At 37.8% G+C, this 23,810-nt stretch overlaps 1 protein-coding gene across 3 annotated transcripts in view; it reads right to left on the bottom strand.

Moving 5' to 3' along the window:
• LOC131697610 (coiled-coil domain-containing protein 85C-A-like) overlaps positions 1-22,427 on the bottom strand; it is a 41,520-nt gene extending 19,093 nt beyond the window's left edge. The window contains exons 1-2 of one of the 3 annotated variants that reach the window (XM_058987813.1): positions 22,308-22,427; positions 20,885-21,601 (exon numbers count right to left, since the gene is read on the bottom strand). In XM_058987813.1, coding sequence (XP_058843796.1) covers positions 20,885-21,593 — 709 coding nt within the window. In that variant the 5' untranslated portion in view covers positions 21,594-21,601; positions 22,308-22,427. Of the gene's footprint in view, positions 1-20,884; positions 21,602-21,826 lie in introns of all 3 variants that reach the window. The other 2 variants (XM_058987811.1, XM_058987812.1) reach the window with 2 other exon arrangements.
• Between the last annotated feature and the right edge of the window lie 1,383 nt (positions 22,428-23,810).

Raw genomic sequence — 23,810 nt, 5'->3', positions numbered from 1 at the left:
CTCACTGGATGTTAACACAGTATGTACACTATGACAGAAGATACCTATTTTTCTTGAGACAACGTAAACCACAGCCTACATTAGAAATGTGCATAGATTAAAATACATACAGTGACAAGCACACAATTTAAGAAGTATGCAAGGGTTGCAAAAACCTAACTGTGCTAAGTTTGAACAGCTCACATTGTTTTTGTTTTTTTCTTTACAGAAATGTAAATCTTGTAAGGTTAGAATGGTAAACTGCATGCTGGAGGTTCTGCAGAGTACAGGGACCTGTCCTTATAGCCTCTGTATGTCGGACCAGATTGCACCATTTCAGTGACCCACTTAAGAGACGTGTCTGCTATTTCTTAAGGCTCAGCTTGGAAGAAGCCATATGGGCTGGGAACGATGTTAAGCCCTGTCAGTGTCGCCAAGGCAGACCAACTGTGTGCTGAGCAATCATGAATGAAAGACAGGGAATCCGAGAGCACTTCCAGAAGAGGCTACCTTTACTTTAATTGTACAGTTTGCGCACATCTCCAGAGGTCAAGTGAGATTTGCAGAACCCACATAGCTGTCGATTTCAATCCATCACACATTCAGTTTAAAGATGAGGTCCACACAAAATTACCATGTAGAACTATGCCTACAAAAAGTTATGTCAAGTTGTTCTGAGAACCACAAAAAGGCAGCTATTACACAGGTAAGACACCTAAACGTGTAGTCCTTAAGGTTTTCAAATCAATTCCCCTTTATAAGTTTCAGTGCCATTTTCACCATCTGTCCTATCACTTTGCCGTTTCCTTTTTCTGACACACTTTCTCCACTCTGAAATGTCGGAATGTTCGATACTAGAATAACCCATTCCTTCTGTTGTTCCACACCTATTAAGAGCTTCCAATTGGAACTCCATTTAACAAAAGTGTCTTGCCCTTTTAAAATATCATGGACTCACAGAAAGGTTTTTTAATCGATAGGTATGATGGTGCAGACAGTCATGCTTTAACTCTTGTTTTCTTCTGTCTCTCCTGTAAGGACAGTAGTAATTTAAACTGATTGTCTCTGGATTTCAAACCGTTTAACACTACCTTTAAGGTTAGCATTGTGAGGTGAGCTGTAATTGGGGGCTATCCAGGCTGGAATGTTTTAAGAAGGCACTGCAGAGAGGCAGCTGCTCTAAAACGCTCAGTAACAATGTGAAATGGCTCAATGACGATGTCATATTCTGCTCAGTTCACAAATTGAGCATTTTTGCTACAATTGAGGTTAAGCCTGGTAAATAATGACGCAATCAGAAACAATACTATAAAATAGAGATGGTACAAAGTATACCTTTAAATAAATACAGGCAAGAACTGTAAACAAGATGTGCAGAAGAAACTAGACCATTACAATCCAGTAAATCTGCAAAGAGTATCTGCCAAAGATTCCTGACATTTAGCACCAGTCCTTACTGAGGCTATTATGCAGCTTTAATCAAATAACACTGGTTGGTGAAAGCCAATGCTTAGTTGGGGTTACTTGGACTGTTTTAGAATCTCCCGTTAAATACTCTACAGTATAAGCTAATATATTTTTACAGTATATTCTCTGCTATAATGAACAAATTAGCTTTCAAAACAGATTAATGCAGCAATGTGGCCTATTCTTTTAATACAATGTAGTAATGGCTTTCTGCATGAGGTATTAATTATGTTATTAATTATTACATTATGTGTATGTGTGTGTCTTTTATAGTTAAGTTGTTTTTAATCATTATGTTTAAATTGTGTGTGAATGTGCTTTTATAGTCTTTTTAATGCAGTATTGTCCAAGTTTAGAATCCTCTCATTAAACATGGCTGACCCTGAGACGGGGGAGGGGGGAGGTGTGGTTGACCCCGAGACGGGGGGGGGGGGGGGGGGGGGCGGGGGTATTTTAATAGACAAGATGGATGCACCCTGCTGCATGTAGAATGTGGCAGACCATTATCAGAGAGCACCGCCCACTTTACCACAGAAGAAGTGTGTGGTAGGCTCGCCATGTGTAATAAGAGAACGACTACCTCGATTATTGGACAGAAATTAGTCAGGTTGAAGTGGGGGGGGGGTCAACAATTGCTTACAAAGGTATAAATATCAAACATTGTAAAGTTATGTCAGTCTTTTCATCTCTTTTGAACTGACTCCGCGGATATCTGTATTTTCCGATATAAACATATGCACTGAACTGTACTGAGGCCTGGTCCGAAGTCACTTGCTTATATGATTGGAGGTACTCCTTTCTTGAAGTGTTTTTGAATCAAAAAACATTTGTCAGCGTTCCACTACAAAAGGAATTTATATTTTATTTGCAACCCAAATTCACATTTCACTTTACTGTAGCTAGACCATAGGTCTGGCAAATACCGATCTGTTTGATTTGATTTGGCAAATAACTGATTTGTATTATGAAAAAATAGGGTCTGTCTCTACTAAAAAGGTATTTGTTCAATGCATTCTGGGTCTCATTGAGACAGCCACTGACCAGCTTTGGTTTCAACAAGGTCATCGCCTGCATGTGACATTTCAATCCATACTTTACACTGATACGGAAGGCTCACTCTCAATTATTAACCAGGCTATGTGCACAGCCTAAACAATCGGACCCTGGACCTTTCTGTTTGAGGTGAAGACGACTACCATTAAAAGCTGAAGTCACTCCTATTTGCAAACAGAAATGATGCACCCAGTAACCCCAGTCTACTATGATAAAGCAATGCTTCTGTGTTTGACAGCATTGTTGCTCTCTGCAGTACTGAGACGCCACATGTTACTTGTACCTAGTCTGTGACTGATCTGTTCTCTGAAAAACAGGCCTTTTGGTAGCATCATTTGAATCGGCTTGAAAAGCAATGGCTACATTTGCCCAAAACCAGCTCAATACTGTACAAAAAAAAGTCTGACAGAAGAATGTTAGTTTAAGGTGCGCTGGTGAAGAATGGTTGCCACTGGGGTTAACAGGGTTATGTCTAGTAGGAGACTAGACATAACGTGTCAGCCAAGGAGGGAACAGTCCACTCATTTATAGGGTATTAACACCAAATGTTAATACCCTATAAATTGTAAATCCAGTCGACCATTTTACTGCTGTGAAAAAAAAACATTGTTAAAATGCAATGTTTTTCTGCTGTTTTTAATGATATTGATGATGGCAACCCTCCTAAAGACAAATGAAGGCAACTCCAAGCAATTCATGTGTGGTACTGTGTGGTACCTTCATCTGCCATCTTCTCTCTGTTGTGGACTTAAAAAAAAAAAAAAAAAATCTTGCACAACTACCTTCTAATATGACACTACTCTGACCAGATTCAGTTTTGGAACAAATTATAACTCCACACGTCAGTAAGCAAGGTGAGGCACTGACTGTGGTTCAGCAGTCCTGAATCAAATGATACAATCTAATCTCCACCCTTCTGTTCCTTCTAGTAAGGAGCCTCAAGGGCATATTTGCATCATTTGCCAATTAGCAGTGGCAGAAGAGACTCTGAGTAGACATATCACTTCCAAAGAAAATCACAAAGAGCAAATTACATTGAAAAGTCACAAACTGCAATGAATGTTTTCAACTGATTAGGCTAGTAACATTTTTTTTTTTTTTTTTAAGATGGCTTGGCAATATTTTATTTGCAACCATATTTCCCCTAGGCATTTTAAAAGGCAGAGGAATGCAAAATGTGTTTTTTAGCCAGTATGCGCAAGGAGCATAATATTCTAGTCCCAATTAGAATATGGCATTATCAGGGCATAAGCATGAATTGTACATTAAATGAACTGAATAGGAATCAGAATACCTGAACATTCCACTCACACACACACAAAAAAAAAAAACATTCAAAATTGTAAACTTGGTTGTATTTCCAGAAGGAGAATGCACCCACTAATCAACACATCATTTCCAAGCGCCAGCATAAAAACTGTGTGTGGCTTACATTCATGACGCTTCTTTTTTGTTTTGGCCTCCTCCCCTGTCTCCACCTTGTCTGGGGGAAGGTGGCCCATAGCCACTTTCTATCCGTGGCACCAGGATTGCGTGACAAGGTTCTTGTATTCGCCTGGCCGGCCAGCAATACGGGTAGCAGTCGTGCACCCTGGACAGGGCCTCCGGTCAAATTTATTACTGTCATTAAATCATATGTTATATTGCATCAATCACTATTCAATTGCATTCAATCATATTGCGGATTCTCATTCCTGAATACTAGGTCCTGAATGCTTAATATTTCAAATATGAATTTCAATTTCCTTTGCATTCATGCACAGACATATTATTCGAAGTGCAGGGGTTTGTTCCTGCAAAATGACTATCAAGTTAAGAAGATCGTAGAGATATGGCATTAACGGATTGTTAACCAAAGCTCGTACTATGTATACAGAGGTGGAATGTTTTGAAAGTTTCATACACAAAGGCTAAAGAATTGACAATCACAGTGGGAGGAGAATCTTTTTCAAATCTTAAATGCGGTCCGCTTTGTTTTTCTTTTGTGCTTCACACAATATTATATGCCTCAAAACATCGATTTTTAACATTACTTTAATCACCTTACTCGATACCAAATCTATCTTGAACTATTCAATGACGAAAAATGGCAATTCTATCTTTGAAATCTGTTACCAAGACTGTAGCCAAGTGCATTTATTGTGTTTGTAATAGTTTTGCATCATTGGATACTGTACCAGTCCCTATGCACAAATTCAAAAAACAGATGTTTTGAAATGCAGCTTAAAAGTTGACACTGAAGGTGGTGTAGCAGGATAATTCATAAACATAGAACATTGGAGAATTCATAAACAGTGTTCTGTTCAGGGTCAGTATAGCAATACCAAGCAGTTTTGCAATAAGGGAGGAATTGCTTGGTTTGACCATGTTGGAACGAAACAGGATCTTTTCGAATACTTTAAAAGCACCTTAAGATTCTTCTTGTTCAGCAGACTCCTGGCTTCACACTTTCCATTAGGTACAGTACCTTCTTCTGGATGCTTTCTAGATTACGACAAATCTGTTGTGAAAGCATGTGAATTTAATGGATTAAACTAGTTTAAAATGCTTTATGTAACGTTTACTTGGAGGTCACAGCAAGTTGCAAACAGTTTTTTTTTTTCTCATATGAATAAACCTAAACTTCTGAATTGGGAATTATCTGTTATAATATTGAAGTAGTTAATACAGTGATTTAATTTCAGACAATCTTGTCATCAACTGAATCTTTAATAAACTTGAAAACAAAGACTGTAGCTTACAGTATACAACTATTGAATTCTAGACTACGGACATGCTTTTGATTTAAAAATATACAACTGGAAACGTGTCTGTTTTCAAACGCCTCTTGCGACATACACCAGCCGCTCCTCCACACACACACATATTCTACTCCCATTACCTCATTCTTTGGGCTTCCTTAATGGTCTCTAAGCATTATTTATTTTTATAACATGGTTACTGCCATCCAGCACCTTGAATTATGATATCACTATGAAAAAGTAGGTCAACACCACCACAAGCTACATTTAATATAGTATCTGCACTCCTCATCTGTCTGTGCCCAACAGGGATTAATACAATTCAAAGTTTTGCAGTGTATTCATCTACCTAAAAAAATCTTTGCCAAGATGTATCTGGACTTTGATTCAACCTGTCACAGATGTAGGCAGGCTCCTGACTCACTCATTCATATGTTTTGGTCCAGTTCCAGGTTGGCTCCATTTCAGGCATCTATTTTTGAAACCCTTTCCCAGATCTTGCACTGTCCCTTGATCCTGTCCCACTGATTGTGCTATTTGGTTTTGCATCTAGTGACACCCCCCTCTCTAGGATACAATCAAATGCCGTGGCTTTTTCAACCTTGCTGGCTAGACACCCGATTCTGTTACTTGGAAGCGGGCTGCCCCACCTTCATATGTTCAGTGGATCAGGTATCTTATGCAATATCTCATAATCTTTCTTTCCGCAGGGGATAATATATGTTCTCAATGACAAATACTAGATCACTACAGCTTAATGTATTAAATGTATTAAAAACAATGGCGACTGCACCAATTATTACATTAGTCAGATTTTAAAGCTTGCAATGTAGCTGCCTGGTTGGTCTCGCTGCATACTGCAAACACCACATATTCTGTCTGATTAACAAATGATACCATGGCATGAAAGATGACAGTGGCGAATATTGGATTTCTGTTTGTGCCAACTGGCTTTGGATTGGCTATGCGATACATCATTCCCCCCCCGGCACCTCCCCATATTTTTTATTTTTAGTTTTTTTAATACTGTCCTCAAATTCTATAATCATCTTACTGTGAAAATCTGTATATTAACATAATGAGGCATATGGTCTTCTTCTGTCTGGTTTGTTTTTGCATCCGGCTAGGGACTTGAAATGGGCAACAACAACAACAATAGGATTTCAGGACTTGGGAGAATTGCTCCAGTAGAATTTCTCAGGGGAATTTCAAAACCATTTATTTCCTTCACATGTCTGTTTTTGCAATTACTAGCATGGCAAATTAAAAAGTTTTACTAAAAATGTAAACTGTTATTAACAATATGTATGTGGAATATACATGTATTTTATTTCAGATTGGAGTGTGTGCCAACATCCACTGCTTTGTATCGGACTCGGGTAACATCGCCCTGTTACATATCCTAACAGTAAAATGAAACAGAAAATGCTTTTTATATAGCAGCATTTATGACAGGCATATCAAATACAGAAGCTGGTATGAAAGTAAAAAAAAAAAACACAACATTGCAGTAGATATATGCTATATCCTTATCAAGCTTCCAATGTGAGCAACTCTTCATTAACTGTTCGTGTGCAATAATAGAAACTGTAGGCTTTGTACATTTTCTTTTGTTTAAAATAGCTGATCTCCGAGTCATGCTAAATCTATTGACTGGGCTCTTTGGATAGGATTCCAGCCAGAACATCTGCAGCAAAAGCAAGGCCATTATATTAAGGGGGCTTAGGAGGACCACACTAATGTGTACAGCATAGTGCATAATGAGAGAAACTGATTTTTAGTTTCGGGGTAGCTTCCATACCCATTCCATTCCATTTAATTAGGCAAATAGATGTTTAATATTTAATTCCTATTTAGTCATAGCAATATATCAGAAATGTTTTCTCTTTATACTGTTTCCCGAATAGTGATCTGTATTGCCAGCAAAGGCCAATAATTAGTTTCATTCCAAACTGAGGACACATACCCAGAGGTCTGCCGTTCTCTGAGGGAAAAAATAGATTTTACTACTCAGCCGGCAAATACAAACTAACAAGATGTTCCCTTTAGCTAAATCTTCTTGAGCAGCAAGAATAAACATGATAACAAAAAACTACCCCTCGATCTGAACCATATATAGTACATAGTTTAGAGTTTTAGTAAGCAATTAGACACTATTGCCATGGTTTTTAGGTCTCTGTAAGGAAACTGTATGAAAACTACTCCACTCATTCCCTGTTGATTTAAATTTGTAATATTTCAGAGAGAGAGAGAGAGCGAGAGAGAGAGCGAGAGAGAGAGAGAGAGAGAGAGAGATAGATCTCTATGGCTAGCATGGGCTAACTCTTTACATCTCCCAATCCCCAACTGCACTCAGTGACTTCATTAGAAATATGAATTGAGGCAAACAATACAATGTCACTGTATAGTGTGTAACGACACATCAAAATAATATTCTCATATCAAAGAAAACATTTTCTATGTGGAGCAAATCGTTCCATTTCTTCTCTCCAGATAACTTGGAGCTGTGTTTTTACAAGTTAAAATCAGTACTGGCAATCAATCACAGCCCAGCAGAAACTTCAAACAAGTATTTATCAGTTTTAGCAATGGTCAGAACTTTGAACTAAGAATTCAAACACATATGACCACTAATGAAATGCACACACATATAAACCTTATTCACAAACCACAAATAAGATGTAAACCAATGGTTTATCCATGCATTTCTTTTTATTATCAAAGGCATGAAAAAATAACTAGTCAAGCCATATAGCCATCTGGACTATTATAGTACATACCCTACCCTGGATTTGCTTGTTTATCTAAAGGAAGGACTGGTTGGTACATTTATATATTAATGTTGAATATATTTGTATATTACGTCTTGAAAAATTGGAAAATTAAATAATTTATTTTATCTGAATGACACACAAAACCACAACAGCAAACCAAACCATGGATAACAGTTAAGGAACCTAGTTCTCATCATGGCAAAACGAAATTCAGTCTGGAAATCCCTCAGAAAGCAAAAGCGAAATAATCTGCTTTCAATATGATCAAAGCATTTGCCACAACATTGTAACAAAATGTATCATATTTCAGAAGCTGCCTTCCTTGACCCTTTTAAGCAGGCCTGCTGGATAACGGACAATGAAACCTATTCACAAAGCTCACAGCAGACCTCCATAATAATCTCCTGAGGTAAACCTATGTTAGTGCCTACCCCAATCAAGGTTTGGATTAGACCCTAATTACTATCAACATTCATTACACCTTTTCTGGGGCATTTCAACTAAAAACAAAAATCTACAAAATGTTTAGCGACATGACTGTAAGATCATCAAGCGACACAGCAAAGCCTACAGAACATAATGCACATTGACTGTATTATGAGGAATCAATAATTCCTTTATAGTCAATACTGCAAATTCAAATATGTCATGTTTACTTTATAGTGCAACTACATGTAGTTAATATACCTGTATTTTAAAGTGTGTCATTTGTTTTAACCTTAAGTATAAAATGTCTCCCATCAAGGCAATAGCACCATTTAAAAGGTCTGCCAGCTATTGTAAAATGTACGACAGCAGAGCTTAATTTAACAAACGTATCAGTAAATAAATAAATAGAATAAGCATTCACACTCAGAAGTTCCAGTAAGTGCACATCCCATGCATCGAGCCCAAAGCAGGAGACGCTCTAGTTGTATTCATTGCAGGGGGTTTTAAAAGGACCTTGGCCCTTTTGTTTTCTGAACAATGGCTTCAGACAGATGGCATGGCGTACTGATGCACACTGTGGAACCTTAACAGTGCTTTCTGCCAGCTGGTTGCAAGAATATTTATCCTGATTTAGAGGGAAGGGTTAAAGGCATCTAAGGTTATTGAGTTATTAAAAGCTTGAATTTCAAGTTTAAAAAGCTGATTAGGTAAACCCCTGTAACATTGCTGCATATACACAATTCATAAGGTGGTTAAACAAAACAGTTCAACAGGTTACTGCTTGGCTAAGAAATGAGAGTTTCAGGCTGGACTGGAAGTAAAGCTTAGACAGATTAAAAGCAAGATGCACCATTATAAGGAACCAGTACAGTCAATTGTTCACAATATCTACCTTTAATACAGAATTAAAAACAAGGCTGAAGTAAAAATTATTTTAAATTGTTTAAAATAGCCGAAGCAATATTGAAACCAAGCTTCTTATCGGCTGTTGGCAATATCAAGAAAGCACTCAAAGTACCATGACAGAGATATTAAGAAAGTAGAACCTGGGAAGCAGGGACTTCTAGAGTTAAGAAAGAAGCAATCAGTTGCAGGTTACTGTACATTTACTGTTTGTTTTGTATTTTTGTATTTTTTTTATTTTAAAGCTTTGCATGGAGATGGCTTATAGATGCTTGCAAATCCGACTTTTTCACATATCCGCCTATACCCCAGTCCACATGGGGTCGGATATGCGACGTTGTACTGTAGCACACTATTTGCATAGTCATATCCTGTACTTCAGAATACTGTAATCTGCCAAGTGTTTAACCTGTAGTACTTTGTATTTAATCACATCCTGATGTAACTATCACTATTTAATCATATCCTGATGTAACTATCACTATTATCTGCTGTATTATTGAATTGTGGTTTGTCACACTTGTACTTTGCTTGAACAAAAGTTATTGTATTTCTTGCTCTTATTGTATTACTTGTATTGTAACACTTGAAATGTATTTGCTTACGATTGTAAGTCGCCCTGGATAAGGGCGTCTGCTAAGAAATAAATAATAGTAATAATAATAATAATAATAATAATAATAATAGTCTTGCAATGTATAGGTAGCACAAAGTATAGGTAAAGCTCAAATAATAAAATACACAAGTTTCCAACTAGTAAAGGGACTTGTTGGAGAGGAATGACCACTGTACATACTACTCTATTGTATACCCAGTCCTCAGCCTTGGACAATATTGCATTCGGTTGGAAATGCCACAAACAAAGCATGACCCCAAACTTGTCTTTTGTGAGTGCTAATATTACCTTATAGTCCTACAACTACTTTTTTTATTTGCATCAAACACAGCTCCAGAGTTTGGGCCCAATGCCAACCCTTTGGGTTCAATCAACCACTCTCTAATTACTGTTGCTATGGAACTCAACATCACCTCAAGACGAAGGCAGTACGTTACACAGTCAGAGAGCAGCACATTCATATTCAGAAGGTCTTTTTTTTGTTTGTTTTTTGTTGTTTTTAAAAGAGGAAATACCCATCTGACACAGTATCTCAATCCAGGTGGAGATACTTCAGAATATGATTTAAATGTGAATAATTTGGGAAGTATATTAAAGTAAAATGACTATGTTTTAAAAAAAATAGTGAAATACTTTTTTTTTTTTTTTTGTATAAAAATGTATACCCTGCTTCTGTAAAAGCTAAATCACTGCAGGTGACATGTCATGAGTTACAGGCCATCTCTGTCAACCTAAACCTGATTTCCCCTCAATTACGTAAATGGCAAATTCATGTTGCAATTTCCTCTATTGTTCGGGGTAAGGAATGTGGAGAGGCCAGCTTTACCAGTCCTTCTACTATTCAAGTAAAGGCTTTCCCCTAAGAGGCTGTCTGCATTTGGAATCCTAAAACACAAACAGATTGGTTTGCGTGCATAGATAATACATTTGAAGATGAAAGCATCACTCGAATCCCAATTTTTACACACTTACATGCTGGGTTTTTTTAATTGGGCTGACCCTCTTTTAAATTGTACTGAGTTGATAAAAAAAAAAACTGATTGTTCAAAACACAACCTGTCATCTCTTATTCAAAGCTGATGCCTTGCCACTGATATTCATACTAAACAGCTTTCAAATAACATCACTTGAGCAAGAAGGTATTTTTTTTTTTTACTATTATAAAATATCAATAAAATAATGTAAAGGACCTTTAATATGTAATGTATAACCATGATTCCTAAGGGATTAGGCCCAGTACATATTTTTCACACAGCTGGGTGTAATCTTAAAGCTTGGGCTGGCTCCAAGGCTAGAGGAAAGCAGTCTACATACAAGAGCAGGCAGCCTGCAGGAATCTGGCCTAAAGACCCAACTGCAAGTCTATTGTACCAAAAATAATAATTTAAGAAATCATCTCTAGTCTGTGTAGTATTCATACTTGCTGTCTGTTCCGTCTCCATTCCGCTCTGAATGGCTAGGGGTCGCTGTCAGTCAACTCAGTGGTTCCTTAATAGGCTAGTGTAGTTTCACCGTCAGTCATTTCATCCTGTTCTGACAGACCTCGTTGGCTGAAGCAGCGCTAGAATGCTCTCATTCGTTTAAATGACTGTCAATCATCAAGACCGACTGTGCACTTTTATTTGCCAGCTTCAGCACCACAGTTGCAATAAGCACAACTGGACTTGTTATTATTGAGAGTCGCTTTAATTTTTTGAAGGTCGCTGGGTTTTTTGTAATAGGTGACTTGAACAGTTAAAAATGGTTGTAGGAGTGGTTTTGGTGATTGACTGGTGTCAGTGTATATGCACGTCCTTAGAAAAAAACATGGAATTTGTATAAACACCCCTCTGAAATGGATTAGGCGTGTTTTGGGCTGCGTTTTAAGGTGGCACAAGTTTTTTTTTTTTCTCTTGAGACTTAAGGTGTAGGTAAGCTCTTGCTATTATAGGTATATATGGTGACAGTTACTAGTTTGATTTGAAAATGGGGCGCAAGAGGAAAACACTTAGTGAGTATTGTGCACAATACCCTGTCCAGCTGTGCTTAAGCAGGATAGGGGCAGAGCTCAGAATAATAAGTGCAAGTTAGTTCTGTTCAGCTATCTAATGTTTAGTTCTGTGCATATTATTTTTACTTGTAAATGTATGCTGTAAAAGTCCAGATCATCTGTAGCATTAAGTAATGTTGTGCTAGAATCAATACCTTGGCTGTATTTTTATTTTTAATACTTTATGCACATCTTTAATCCTCCTCCTGTCAGTTGATCAGACCAGATGCCATGCGGTGCTTGAGAGGATTCGGACAGTAATTACTGGTCAATTTAAAGTGGTTAGCAGTGATTAAGGAAAGAATAGCCCTCGTAACCTCTGCACTATTTACCAATAGCTATCCATCGCAATCTGAAAAAGGGGCTGGTCCTATTATTCTAAAAGGGGCAGTCCATTCCTGAGAGAAATTTTCCTTACCCTGCCTTCTATTCATTTTCACCCACAAAGGCCTTTTTACTAGAACCATTATAATTCCAAAACCTGGCTCTTCATTTCCACAACAAAAGGAGACGTTTTCTTTTTGCACCATAAAACCATTTAGGCCGACAGAACCCCTGGGTGCAGAAAGTGGGAGGCTCCAAAACAGATTTGGAGTACGCAGTCACTGTTTCAAAAGTTGCAGCGACACAACCAGCTCTTCTCTTGAGTTCCTTTTTTTTCATTGTTTAAGGCTATTGGCAACTGAAAACTGACCATCTTTTAATAAAGCGAGATCACGATACAAAGATGCAGTGTTTATTTTTGTTTCTTCTAAAGACCCAGCAATTTGTCAATCTGTGCAATCCACAAATATTCATTAAGTGGGAGGTTAAAGAAAAGCCATCTGTAGTAACATATGCAACAAAGACTGGTGTTTAGTATTGCTGGGTGTTTATTGCAGGGTATTATCTACAAATTGAATGCAGTCAGACAACAACTATTCAATCCGGAAAAGTAACTATTATTGTTAGAGATCTGGCTGTTCATAAATAGGAAACTTAACATATATGAAACAAAACAAAAGGGATATCATGTAAGAAAAAGAAACCAAGGAGCTATTCAGCTGCCAACTAAAAAAGGGCTAATATTCGGAATATGATGTTTGACCACACAAATATGCAAGCAGATTCTATTCTCTTTAACATTCAACACTCTACTCTTGGACTTCATAATAGAGTGATGGAAAGGGTGAGGGGAACTACAACAGAAAGCACTGATGTTTAATGGTTGTTTTACTTTCAAAACTAGAAATAGATAACATGTCACTATTGATTATAAAACTTTTACCAGCTTCATTATAACCTCATGCAATATCACAGGTTTGATAAAAAAAAGCTGTTAGTTAAAAACCAGGGCAACATTTGCACACAAAATGTAACTGTTACCATATACAATGACTCCCTTAATAAACTAAACAAGCATTGTTGACTAACCAGCTGAACAAACAAGCCACCATGGCGGTCAATGGTGGTTATATACCATTTCCCTTGGGGAAAACTATTTACTGTCCAGCTGGGGTGACATTTCTGGCATAGATAGGTCTGGAACCTTAAGGACACAATCTGAAGGAGGTCTGCACACACAGGCTGATCCATCTCCAGTGTGAGCTTTTCTACTGCAAATTACCTGTTAATGTGTATTCGCCACCACACCCAGTGATACTTAATGTAAACTCAAAGGTACTGTATGAATAAAATACCCTTTGTTTAATAGAAAGACAGTTTCGGGGCAATGTGCAGTGATAGATAAGAACAATCTGGAAAGGTTTAAGCAATCCATCTTTGTTTTTTTATTAACAAGTTGTAACTTCAGTACAAAACTTTCTACAGAGATATTACTCAAGCACAATGTATGCTATAGATTATTTCTTTTGACATATGTACTGTACAATTTTGCAGTTGGGCCAGTTGCTTGCATCTCGCTCTTTTGCTAATTATCATTTCTCATACTCTTCCAGCTAATCAATCAAAATCACACAGAATGTTACTCCCTTTTAGAAATGGGTTAGTACCCTTGGTAGTGTTTATTGTTTTGAAATCCCCAAAGTGCAGTAAATGTTTGTAGTTAACATACGATTTAATTGGAATTGGAAGATTACAGTACAAGCTCATTTAGAAAGTGCTGGCAATGGGATTTCTAAGGGACTGCTGGCATCTGTAAAGAACAAAGCTAAAGGCAGGAAGCTGGCAATTTGTTATTCTAATTTCAGATTTTGCCACTTGAGACGCTACAACTGGTGTGCTCACAGTGCAACGCTGGGTTGAGGTGAGAATGTATAATTATACTGCAACCTACAGCAGGGCTGAAGAGCACACTGCATTTCTATGAATGTACCCTCATTCTGACACATTCTGAGGTTTAAAATAAACATGTATTTTGATAACAGTTACTTTGCTCCTTGTGATTCCAAAGGTCAGTTGCAAGTTTAATGTGCTTCAGATGACCAAAGGTACAAACTAAGCAGGCTCTCTAAATGGTGAAAGAGCTCAATGATAGGCATCTACTCATGTAAATCATTATCTGACATCCCATTTCCTATTCACAGTCCTACAACTGTTTTGACGAAGATTAGAATGATTAGAAGCCATTCTCTGTTCACTGTACACAATGACTTCCTGTCTCACCTGTAGCACACTGATTGCCAAGAAGGAGCTTAAAGAATATTAACTGTTAGATATCTTTGTTCAGAGTAGCCCAACTCTGATACCATGGCCTCATGCTACTGTAGCTGTGGGGTCCTTTTAGTACTTTATGAGCTCCGGGCAGTATCAGGGGTTGAACTTTATTTGACCAGTTGTTGGATCCAACCAAGAGACAGTGCTTCATTTTCATTGAAATTCAACCCTGTCCTGTTAAACAGGAGAGGCTTGCAAAATATCAATCTTCCATGGATAAAGATACCAGCAGTTACAATTATAAACATGACCATCATAAACTGAGTTTACTGTCTTGCTTCAAAGGAAACATTCAGAGATAACTCATCCTGGCAGCCCTGCGTCCAGTGGGATTGTCCTGAGTTAACGGAACCTGAGCTGCCTCACCTAACCGTGGGAATGAGAGGAACAGAAATGCCATCTGTCTACCGTAACGAGATCCCCATGCACAGCACTCACTGGGATCCCCCAGGTACTTTGACTGTGAGGTCTGGGACATGTGTACTCAGTATTTTTCTTAAAATAATACAGAGCTAAGATCCAAGAGGAGAGCTGGGCTTGTTAGTTATTTAAATTCCACAGAAGAATTATATTGTTTTGAATGCACTGTCTAAAATTACACTAGACCGTCATCTTCAAAACTGCCATAAAGATTAACGCACGGTCATTATGGACACAGATAGTCTTTATTCTTTTTTTGTTGTTATTCCAGAGCATCTTCATGCAGAACTAAAGGCAGTTTATTATTAACTGTGTGCACAAGCTAAAAGGTTAATCTGTGAAAGAAACATGATATGCGTTGCAAACCTTAAAATCCCTAAAGGACCAGACCTGTGCTGTATCTCAGGTTTGAAGACAGTCAGGCTCAGACTGTAAGAATGTACACAGCAAGTTGTTTACACAGTTGGTTTATTGGAGGCCTGCTGACACGATGAGAAAGAGACTACTGATACAACCCGTAACCAAGATGAACAGGCCAGGGGGCAATTTCTATTGAGGTAGTCAAGACTACTGATTTCATCAAATAGTTTGAAGGTAAAAAAAGACAATAGGTCCTCTGAAAACAAGGTCAGGCTACTATTATTTTGATTTGTTTGTTACAGTTGTTCCTGTTAATTCATAACCCCTACACTTTAACTTAATCGGAATGACAGGTTTCATTACACTCTCACCTACAGTGGTGGGTAAAACATTTTTGAAGCTGCAGAGTTAAATAGACTTCAGAAAGCCCTAAGCAACTGGCAAATATAAGCCTGTTTCCTTAATGATCGTCCAAACAAGGGGTATGAAAAAACAAGCCTACTGTACATGACAGCAGACCTTAATAAGCAAGTTGGAATGGGTACAAAAGTACAGCTTTATAATAATTACATTTCCGTCATTTGTTTACATCCTGGCATCCACAGATGCAAACTGACAGCTGGTAAGTATATACTTAATGACCCGTACTGTAACTCCATAGTTTCTTGAACTCCTGTTTATTGTCCTTGTATTGTAATGCACTGGATTTTATTTTATATTTCAATACTATTAGGAACAATAATATGATAATAGCTCTCCAAATATATATATGACACACACACACATTTTATTTCAATCAATGGTCTTGTCTCCCCTCTCCCGTCTCCACCTCAGGGTGCCTGGCACCAGTCTTGCCTTTCTACTATTGGCTCTTGAGAGGGAGCAATCGGCAGAAATCCAATTACACAGACAGCAGGCTACGCTTCCACCCCCTCCGCACCCCCTTCCTAACTCCGGCTAACCCCCTCCACTTCTGAGAACTCTAAACAACCATCACGCTCCTTCCAGCTACTTTGTCTGCCAGTCTCTTTCGCGCCCATGCTCTGAGAATAAAGAAGGGCCATTGATGAAAAGGAGGCCGTGGTGAATCAGAGTACAGAGGCAGGGCCCTAAACAAAGAGGGCTACAGTTTAAACAACCAGGCACTGATCAAATGTAATCAACGTGCTGATGGACATGGCAAAATGGAGCACAGGACAAGCTGTGTGATGTGAGCTTGTGTTTCATTTGCTAACCGCACACAGTCCCATGTCATGTAGCTTTTTAAAAAATAGTTTATAAAATTATGAAATTCCCAAAGTACTGCACTTTTATTCACTCCAAATGACCTTCAAGTTTTTTTTCAAACAATATTAAAAGGAAAATTGATGCAGAAATTGAATTTTGAAAAGTCCATTGCGAGTCTCACAGGGAGATCAGAAGAAAGTTTCAACAGAGATGCAGCTTTCGCGTATAAAAACTTCATCAAACTGAGAGAACAGAAAAATGCAACTTATTTAGTGTTCATGCTTCTCAGGAGAGCAGTAATTGGAAATCAATGGGACGTATTTTACATACCTGCTGAGCCAAAAGACTGACAAGAGTCGAGAATAAAACACAAGCCTGTACATGAAACAGAATGCCTTTCCATCTCACTTGCGCTCTGTACAAATCAGATGTGTTTAGATGGGTGCAATTTAAAAACTGTTGCCAAGAGACTGCTACTTAAGAAGAATGAACAGTTAATCAACTACAACTGTGTGTGACTGCATACCGTATTGTCCCTTTTGCTTAATTGAATCTGAAAATGTATTAACTGACTTTCATTCACCCCAGCGTAATGATCACAGCATTGTTTAATTGTTTTCATGTCCTGACAAGATAACAAAACTCCAAGCACCTGTCTGGGTACCTGAAAGCTCCAAAATAATTACCGGCAGTGAAGAGAGGAAGAAACTTAAAAGGAAATGGAATCTGAAGAATGGTGTTTACTAATACAGCATCCCCCCCCCTCCTTTTTCTAGTGTCCGCAAAATAGGATCCACTGTCATTCAATTTGCTCCTGTAATAACCACTTGTATGGCCGCTGTTAGAATGTGGAAAGGATAAGCCATATCAAATCTGGATGTAGTATACAGGTTTCATGCAATGACAGCACCCTCATCTGTACATATACAAGCTGCTGGGTAAAGGAGAAGCTAACTGGTCTGGTGTTCTGAGTTCTCTCTGTAAACAAGCTCAGGATTTCCGGATTCCTTGTCACTTTATCAACAGCACAAGTGCTCACGTAATCATTGCCTTATTAGACACACTTTGGACGAGAGAGTAAACACTATTAGCGTAAAAAGCTGCAGTCTTCCCTCTGAAGATTGAAAGCTGGCACACACTGTGGAAACCAAGTGTTTTTTTGCATGTTGACAAACTATTAAATACCTGAATAAAGTATAAAATGTACAGAGCTGGGATGTTGCCAATCAACTTTAGTGTTTATCCTCAAAAAAATGCTAAAACATATTCACAGATGGGCATAATTTTTAATTATATTAAATTTACGATAGTAATAAACCGGAGCTGTCACCATCCGAGACAGCTTTTTTTTGCTAATATTTACACTTCAAAAGCTCTTTTGTTCCCAAGCAGCACTGACTGAGTGGTATGAGTTTGTTCCCCAGGACACCAGCACCCTGATGAGAGTTCACAGAGGCCCCGATCCTTTAGATCCATGATAAACATTGCAGAGCAGGGTAGAAAGGCTAATCCTTGGAACTCAGTAGTTCCCGCAATGCCAGACCTCATGACCATGTCGTGGACTACGGTGTCTGCCCCCCCCCCCCCCTCTTAATAATCTTAACCGCATAAACCTCAGACGACTGTGTCTACTACAATGTATTTTAGGAGAGTGTGTTGGCAGTAAACATAAAACTTAAGATTCCTATAATGTTCATTTTGAAATGTCAAATTTGACTACAGCTCTCCTCCCCCTGTATTATTCTGCTCTAACATCACTGTTTTTCTATTAACATTCATAACACTGTGAGAGAAACACAGTCAATGTGTCAATGTGGATGAATGTAAAGTTAGCGTGGTATGTTTTACTGACACCTGTGATGGAAAGGACAGGGAGGGGTTTTGTGTGCAGTTCAATTCTCTTACTCAATCCTTCCTTTATCTGGATCAGTCCTTATCAATGACTTTATCAACAAGCAAGCACACAATGAATCTAAACAGCTGACTCTGCCATAAGGGTATTTGCGGTTTTGGATTTTTTTTTCTATTTGTTCTCTTTTAAACACTGATTTCTAGTACTGTTAAGCATTTTAAATATTGTTTAAAGACAAATAAAGTAGACACCCAACTCCTATAGATATGGTCCTGCATTTTTAAAAAGACAATTAGAACTGCTTGCATGCCCTCACTACCATGATCTTAATGGAAAGTTGACCATATAGCAACTGGGCTTCAGAAGTCCTATTTTATTATGCCAGTAAATTTCACTATTCCACACAGATAAAACTATATAAAGGTTGTTACTGTAGATACATATATACTATAAACTATAGCCCCAAAGGATGCTTCAGAATTATTTGAAAGTTTCATATTGATTGGACAACAGGAAACAAACACCAGTGCAGAGAATTAGCCGCAGGTTGACCAGGACGCAAGTTGACCAGTGGTACTCTACATACTATATAGGAGAGATCAATAACTCTCCACAACAAATTTCACATGCAGAAATGTGTACTAGCTCGTAGGTGAAATAATAAACCCAGCCCCCCAAAATGTGCCTTTTTTTCTACCACGTGCCTTTCCAACCAGCTGCACAATTTCAGAATCAATAACAACTGATCAATTAGGGAAAAATGAATTGTATTGTCCCTAAAAGGAGTCGGCATAAATGGTAAACTATTTAAGCAATGATTCAACACATGACCACTGCTGGTTTCTTTCATGTTTCCCCAATGACTTCTGCAGAACAGAACACATCAGTTACTGCACATGTCATTACATTTGTATACATATATTACATACTTAATCCAGAATTAATACAGGAGTTACTTTCTGCTTCTGCTTAATTAACTGATAAAGCTGTCTCAGTTAATGCAGCATACATTTTCTTAAATGATGATAGCTGCCCACTTTTCTTTTTCTATGGAACTCAAGTCAAGAATTCATGCCAAGTGCCACTTTCCAACCACAAATAGAAAAATAACTGCCACTTTCTCTGTAATCAGATATCTACAGCTCTTTGTGTATATCATTATACATAGTAAAAATAATATGGGTGATGGTGGTGTGCATGCCAACTAAAAATCCCATCTCCTGTTCCTGTCTACATATACACCTGGATAAGCATAGCGATTGCACTACTTGGACACTGCAAGCTACTTAATCTGTGTTAGTAAGAAGACTAGACGAAACACTAATAACTCTTGCTGATCAATAGAAAGATTTAAATGTACTCTTTCCCAGCCATGAAAATTAACATTTGCGATTATACTTGTTAGGCAATCTGTATAATGTGTAAATGAATCAGTATCACACTTGAGGCATTGTATTTAAAAAGAAAAAAAGTCAAACTTTTTGTACAAATATAAATTGGTCTTTCAAGACCTACAACAAAGCTTCCTATAAACTGGACATTCACATGGTTCATTATTTCCGTTAGGTCTTCTGAAGGTACAGTACAATTCAAAAGGACATGGTTCACGGTTTACAAATGTAGCCCTACAATTACACATCAGCCTTACGTCACCCAGTGTTACCTTAATGCAAATAATGTCATGTTCTTAACAAAACTCCTAAGTATTGTCAATTCCTAAAGACTCTTCCTACTGCATTCCTAGCCCTGCACCTGTCTGTCAGACGAGACAGCCTGCACTACATAAATACCAGCACACGAAACTGCCCTCAGGGTTAGCTGCCTGTTAATCAAATAGCATGCGTGCTAGATAAAGGCATTCATTTACATATATTGTAAATTTGCTGTCCTGCATTCACATTTACATAAATACCTGCTTTGCTACAGTACAGCGCCTGCTCTGAATGTGTAACATGCTAAAAATGATCAACCTTTGAGTTTTTGTTTGTTTTTTTAATATATTTTCATTCCCAACCTGTACTGTGACAGCAATGTAACAATTTAAGAATTGCAATCTTATCCCTTTAAATTTTAATCATGTTAAAAGATGAAAGCAACAGTGGTCTTGAAAATCCAACTTTTAAAATCACAAGTGTCACAGGAAAGTTGCCTTCCCTGAGGTCGCTCCATTTCTTGTACATCACAGATATTATCCGCCCCTCCTTTTCAAGCACGTGACCGATATGATATATGAGGCTGGGCAGTCAGTTACAGTACGACACTAAAGGACCAGCAAAAAGTACGAAGAACTACTGGTTTAAAATACAAGAGTGGAAAAAAACCAGTCAGACTATATGGTTTCAAACTTATCACAGGAATAATGGTAGTCAATCAACTTACCATTCAGCCCATTGGGGATGCTCCTATGATGATGGGATGCTGCGAGATCATCCATTGACCTTCTGATGGTTCCAATCTTAGTCTCCCCTGGCTTGTGGTGAAGATGTTTGTGCTGGTGATCGGGGCTCCCAGCACTCCCAGTACTGGAGGTGCTGCTCCCATCCCCAACATCTCTCAGGGTGCTGGAGCCCCCATTCAAATTGGTCAGGCTTGACTGGCTGTCTATGGAGCTCCTGGACCCAGCTCCATTCCTGTCTTCATCCAGCATCAAGATAATCTCTTTCAGCTCCATGTTATCCCTCATAACTGTCTGCTGTTTGGCTTCCAGTTCTTTCAGTTTTTGTTGGTACCCGCCAACCTCCTTCCACATGACACTGGCAGTGTACCGGCCAAACCTCTGCCATTCCCTGGTCAACTTCTTACCTTTTTGCCTGTCATCGTCCAAGAAGCAGCAAAGCTCCCTAAATTCATGGTTGTCATCTTGGAGCTTTTGATTGATCTCTTTCAGACCCCTTATCTCGTGAAGGTGAACCTGCAGTCTCTTGTTCACATCTTTCATCATGTTCCCATGCTCCACCATCAAGTTCATTTTTTCATTCTCTGCTTTTCTTAGTCTTTTGATCAAATCGTCTTTGCTCCATTTCAGCAGCTCCACGTCAGCTACCTTACTCAAGTCTTCCTTAGATCCATCCAATGAGTTTTTAGCCATCTTATTTCCTAAGGTAATGATGTACACGGTTTAAAAAGTAAGCAGTAATCTAATATCTTAAAAGTAACACTGCAGCTAACTTTGGATTCATGATATCATAAAGGAATTTAACAAAACGTGCTCGTTCACAGATTTAGTGTATACAAACTACGTATAATAAAACAGCCTAGTTAATATCACACAGATTCTAATTTAAAAGGAATTTAAATTCATACTGTCAATGTTTAACTTACCCCGCAAAAATATGCCGGCTACTCAAACGGTTTCTACTTTGATGACACTCCTTTGTTTTTCTTTCGCATTACATTCTCCACATAAAGATCACTCCAGAAAATAAATACATACATAAATAAATACAAAACAAAGACAAATGCCCCCTCGGACCGCTAGATCTGATCTTGGGTAAAGGCAAATAAATAAAAAAATCAATCTGTCCTTTTCCCCGTTTCCCAATGCAATGCGATGATGTCAGTGCGTTTGTAAATTTCACGTAAATTGCAAAGGCAGGCGCATTCCACAATAGCAACACACAATCAAAAGAAGATCAGCAGTCTAGATGGAATTGGTCCAAATGCACTCGGGTTTCAGTTCAAACAAAAACATATTCGACGTAAATGTTGCAGGGATGCTGGAGAGCAGGTTTAGGGTGGCTGTAGAATCAGTATTACGACGTTATAAAATCGGTTTGGTTAAAATCCAACAAATGGAACTTACTAAATGGTAGTCTGCAGAGATCTTTCCCAGGTTGGATTTTGCTATGTCCTTCTCCTCCCCTTCCTAAAGCTTGGTTCAAGTTACTCAAGAGGATTTGGTTTAAGCAGCCAATCAGGACACAGCAAACAGTCTCTCACGCAGGTAGAGAAAAGGTGCAGTCCTCCCTTCTTAAAGGGACGGTAGCAGCAATTTGGATCCACAAACGGAATATAAAAATGATGTATGCAAACATAATTGCATATTGTTGTTAAATTAAGCGATAAGAATAACAAAAATATAAAACCGATGAATGAATTGAAAAGAAGGTATAATACAGAAAACTGTAAATAATTAAATACATTTACATACAGGCATTTGTTGACAAAAAACATACATTGTACAATGGGGAGTTTAATGTGCAATTAGGCAAAGTATAGACTACCATTAGCATTAGCAGTATAATATTATACTTGATCCATAAGCTACTGAGAAAAAAAAAGTTGCATAAAAACAGTTTGGCGAGCAATTGTAATATAGCATCAGTTGGGATATATCAGCTGAGCTATTCATGGGCACTATTTATGATTTATAAATAAGAAATATAAATAGCTAATCAGTAACCAGTAAATCATGTAGTTTTAATGTGTGAATTAAACAATTATTTTTTGAGGTTTTCAATAGTTCTTTAGTTTGGAAATAGATATGTCATGTCTTGTAAGTAAATACAGTTGTTCTGTTTTGTTTTAGTTAACTGATAGTGTTCATTTCATGGTCTTCTTTTAAATACTGTTATGAAATTAATTGTATAAATGTTTCATGCTCCAGACCTTGTTCTCTGACCTAAATTCAAACAACAGTTTTTTTTTTTACTCTCAAGGAAAAAAAATGGAACATGGTTGACTTGGGTAATATTGAAAGAAACGAATGCATTTAAACAGATATAGCTTCTTCAGCCTCTGTAAAAAAAAAAATAATAATAAATGTATTGGAATTGTTAAGACCTACGATATGCAAGTGGGCTGTAATACTAATGTACGAATATAGCGCCATCTTGTGAACAAGAAATGTATTTATCTTACTTTAACTTAGACTAGTTAATCAATTCACTTTTACTATTAGCTGTATTTGCATTATTTATACCATGGCGGATCTAAAGACCCCTGACATTTCGTTAATTAAAATAGTGGTCTTTGTTTACCAATGTCATGAAAAACAACACATATAATGGTGCGTGTGAGTCTCTTCAATTGACATTTAAATCTCGAAACTACTACAGCATAAATAGATGTGAATATCCCATAGAGCAGACTGCCAGCAGTATACTGTACTGATCGTAATTAGCAATAGAATATCAATTTGGTATCCATTCAAATACAGAATAAAGTTAATGGATATAACTTCCAAAAGTGCTGCCTCAACATTGAGAAGGCAGGATAGCGTTATATTCCCGAGCAAAATACACTACTGCCCGCTATCATTGACAAGGACGGGCCGTTAATCTTTAATTTAAAAGGTAAACGTTGT

Source organism: Acipenser ruthenus, chromosome 15 (assembly GCF_902713425.1).
Source record: "Acipenser ruthenus chromosome 15, fAciRut3.2 maternal haplotype, whole genome shotgun sequence".
NCBI lineage: Eukaryota > Metazoa > Chordata > Actinopteri > Acipenseriformes > Acipenseridae > Acipenser > Acipenser ruthenus.
Note: the sequence above shows the minus strand (reverse complement) of the source record. Positions and strands in the feature narration are given on the sequence as shown.